The sequence below is a fragment of the Triticum aestivum genome, chromosome 5D, assembly GCF_018294505.1.
Source record: "Triticum aestivum cultivar Chinese Spring chromosome 5D, IWGSC CS RefSeq v2.1, whole genome shotgun sequence".
Classification (NCBI taxonomy): Eukaryota; Viridiplantae; Streptophyta; class Magnoliopsida; order Poales; family Poaceae; genus Triticum; species Triticum aestivum.
The window spans coordinates 453897330-453900166 of NC_057808.1; the positions used below are offsets into that span (position 1 = coordinate 453897330).

At 57.3% G+C, this 2837-nt stretch overlaps 1 protein-coding gene across 1 annotated transcript; it reads left to right on the plus strand.

The window, feature by feature from the left end:
* The first annotated feature begins 420 nt into the window (after nucleotides 1-420).
* Nucleotides 421-2199, plus strand: LOC123125490 (uncharacterized). The gene has a single exon (XM_044545971.1). The coding sequence runs from the start codon at nucleotides 972-974 to the stop codon at nucleotides 1551-1553; it is 582 nt and encodes a 193-aa protein (XP_044401906.1). The 5' UTR covers nucleotides 421-971; the 3' UTR covers nucleotides 1554-2199.
* Nucleotides 2200-2837: the final 638 nt, after the last annotated feature.

A 2837-nucleotide genomic window follows, 5' to 3' on the forward strand; every position in this document is an offset into this window, starting at 1 on the left:
GGGACGCCCATTATCTATCTTAGGGTGTGGGGTGGTGCAGTATCGCCGAAAAAAAACTGGGCATCGCCGGGGCTAGAGAGATGGCTGGGGGTGGCGACAGCACAATGGTGGGAGGAGGTTGAGGGGAGGGCGGGACGGCGAGGCTGCGCGGGAGCGCCTCCGGACGCGGGCGGTGGTGGCTGGCGGTTCGGCCGGTGTTACGTTTGGCGGTTGGGGGAAGAAGATGAGGAAGGTGGTCTGGAAGTTGAAGAAGCAATCTAAACCACATGTTTTCCATCCAACGGCTGAAACGAAATCGACTGACCTAAATTAAAATTGCAGTCAACTTACCACTAGCCATTCCCAAATATTTTACTCCATCAACTTTTGATGCCCTAAAATAGGTCAGCTGTTGGACATGCTCTAAAACCGGTCCCGGAAAATACATCGAAGGGAAAACGACACGAGAATCGGACGCAAAGCGCACGAGGACGCGCGAGACGAGACGACCCTGCATGCGACACGGAGGTTCGATCGTGCAACCGAAAGATTTGGCCGATCCGTTCCGTCGTGGTAGTACCGACGCATAGCATAGCAAGCAAACAGTGTCGCTGCCGGCCTCGCAACGGTAGAGATTCGCACACGAAGTTTGGCTGGCCGGCCGGCTCCTCCCACGAAACGTGCGCGCGCATGCATGCACGCACGCATGTCTGCTGCTCTGCTCCGCTCCGCTCCGTCGCGCCTTTCCGTTTCCGCCTTCCTGTCTGCCCCGCCCCAATAATGGCGAGAGAGGCCGGCCGGCTTCACCGCCGCGATGGCCGCCCGACCCGCAGCACCCATTTAAGCGCGGCCCTTGTCATCCACCCACGCTTTAAGCTTCCTCCCTCCCCGAGCGCACATACTACTTTCTTCGGCGGGCGTTCCACGTGGTGGCCGCCGCGGCAGCTCTAAGGCCACCCGCGCGCGAACGACTCGCCCAGGCAAGCCAAGCCATGGCCACCATCCACTCTAGCAAGCCCCGCCACCGCTCCGATGCATCCGCCCCCGCCACCTCCGTGGCCGTCGCCGCGGCGAGGGCGCAGGACGCGCCCAAGCCCCCGCTCAGGCGGTCCGTGGCCTTCCAGCCGCGCCGCTCGCACAGCCACCCGCAGCCGCATGCGCACGGCCACCAACGCTGCGACAGTGAGGCGATCAGCCGCAGCGGCAGGCAGCCCCGCTGCGGCGAGGTGGCCGGCGGCACGGCGGCCGGGTGCGCCGCCGTGTGCTGCTGCTTTCCCTGCGTCATGGTGGAGGTCGTCGTGCTCGCCACGGTCCGCGCGCCGGCCGCGCTCTGCCGGCGCGCGGTCCGGGCGCGCCGGCGCCGCCGCTCGGCCTCGGCGGGGCAGACCGTGGACATGTACGAGCTGCTCGCCGACGACGGCACCGTGGCCGGGCCCGGCGACGCGGCGGTCGTCTGGCCCGCGGGTCAGCCGGCGGAGGAGTCGTCGGGGGAAATGGAGAAGGAGGTGTGGTCGAGTTTCTACGGCGCCGGCTTCTGGAGGAGCCCCTCGTCGCTCGGCGACGAGAACAGATGATCGGGACAGGCCGGCGGCTCCTGCATGCATGCGACGCCCTGGCTTCTTCTACGGCTTTCTTGATTCTTGCTCGGGTACGTAGGCTTCCTTCGTTTTCCTCGGGGGGAAACCGATGTAGAGGAGGAAATGGGAAGCTTGTGTGTCGTGTTTGATCCACACCGCATTCTTGTTCCACCTTATATCCACTCTTTTTTCTTCTTCCCTTTCTTGTTGGTGTACGTCCTCTAGAAGGGAAATGAACAGTTCCCTTCTTTGTTACCATTGTATGCAACTAAATGTATATACCGAGTGATGTGATTGGGGAAAAAAAATACACACTCCAAAAAGGACAAGAAGAATCGCTCAATGGCGACGGACACAAGCACATCGCATACAGAGATTTACGTTGGGAGGAGGTATTTAAGTTCTCTGGAGACCTTAACAACTTCTTCGCCCATAAAGCATTTGATGAGTTTTCGTGAGACTAGTATTACTCATATTCGCAGGCCATAAAATAAAGTTAGCAATTGTTTGGCTATCTTTGCATGGGTGAAAGGTAGAAATAGGACATGGTTAGGTTTTGATCCTCCTAAAGTTGTGGAGCTGGCTAGCTCTGATTGTAATCATGATGTGGTTTGAGTAATACAAAGTTTCAAATTCGAAAAAAGAGAAAAAAACTTATTCGCCGAGGCAGCCAAGGTATCCAAACAGGAGATGTCTTGCGTGACAAGCCAACTGACCCTACCATATCTCTAAGAGTCAATCTATACAAGGTTAGAGATCATAGAAAGATCAATTGAAGATAGATACAGATATGTCATGGTCAACACCCCCTCCCCCCGGCAGTCCAAGCATCGGCGATGCAAAGACTGGAATGGAACTCCTGGAATGCAGTGGTTGGCAACCCCTTAGTCATAATGTCGGCAAACTGTTTGGTAATCGGTACGTGACGAACACGAAGCTGACCCAGCTGAACCTTCTCGCGGACAAAGTTAACATCGAGTTCAATATGTTTGGTGCGCTTATGTTGCACCGAATTGGCCGCGAGATAGGTTGCCGAAACATTATCACAGAAAACCACCGTAGCCTTCAGAATGGAGACCCGAAGTTCACCAAGAAGGTGAGGCAGCCAAGAGGTCTCAGCGACTGCGTTAGCGACAGTGCGGTACTCGTCCTCAGCACTCGAGCGGGAGACAGTGGGCTGTCGCTTAGAGGACCACGAGACAAGCGAGTCGCCGAAGAAGACACCGTAGCCCGATGTGGATCAGCGAGTGTCAGGATAGCTAGCCCAATCTGCATCCGTGT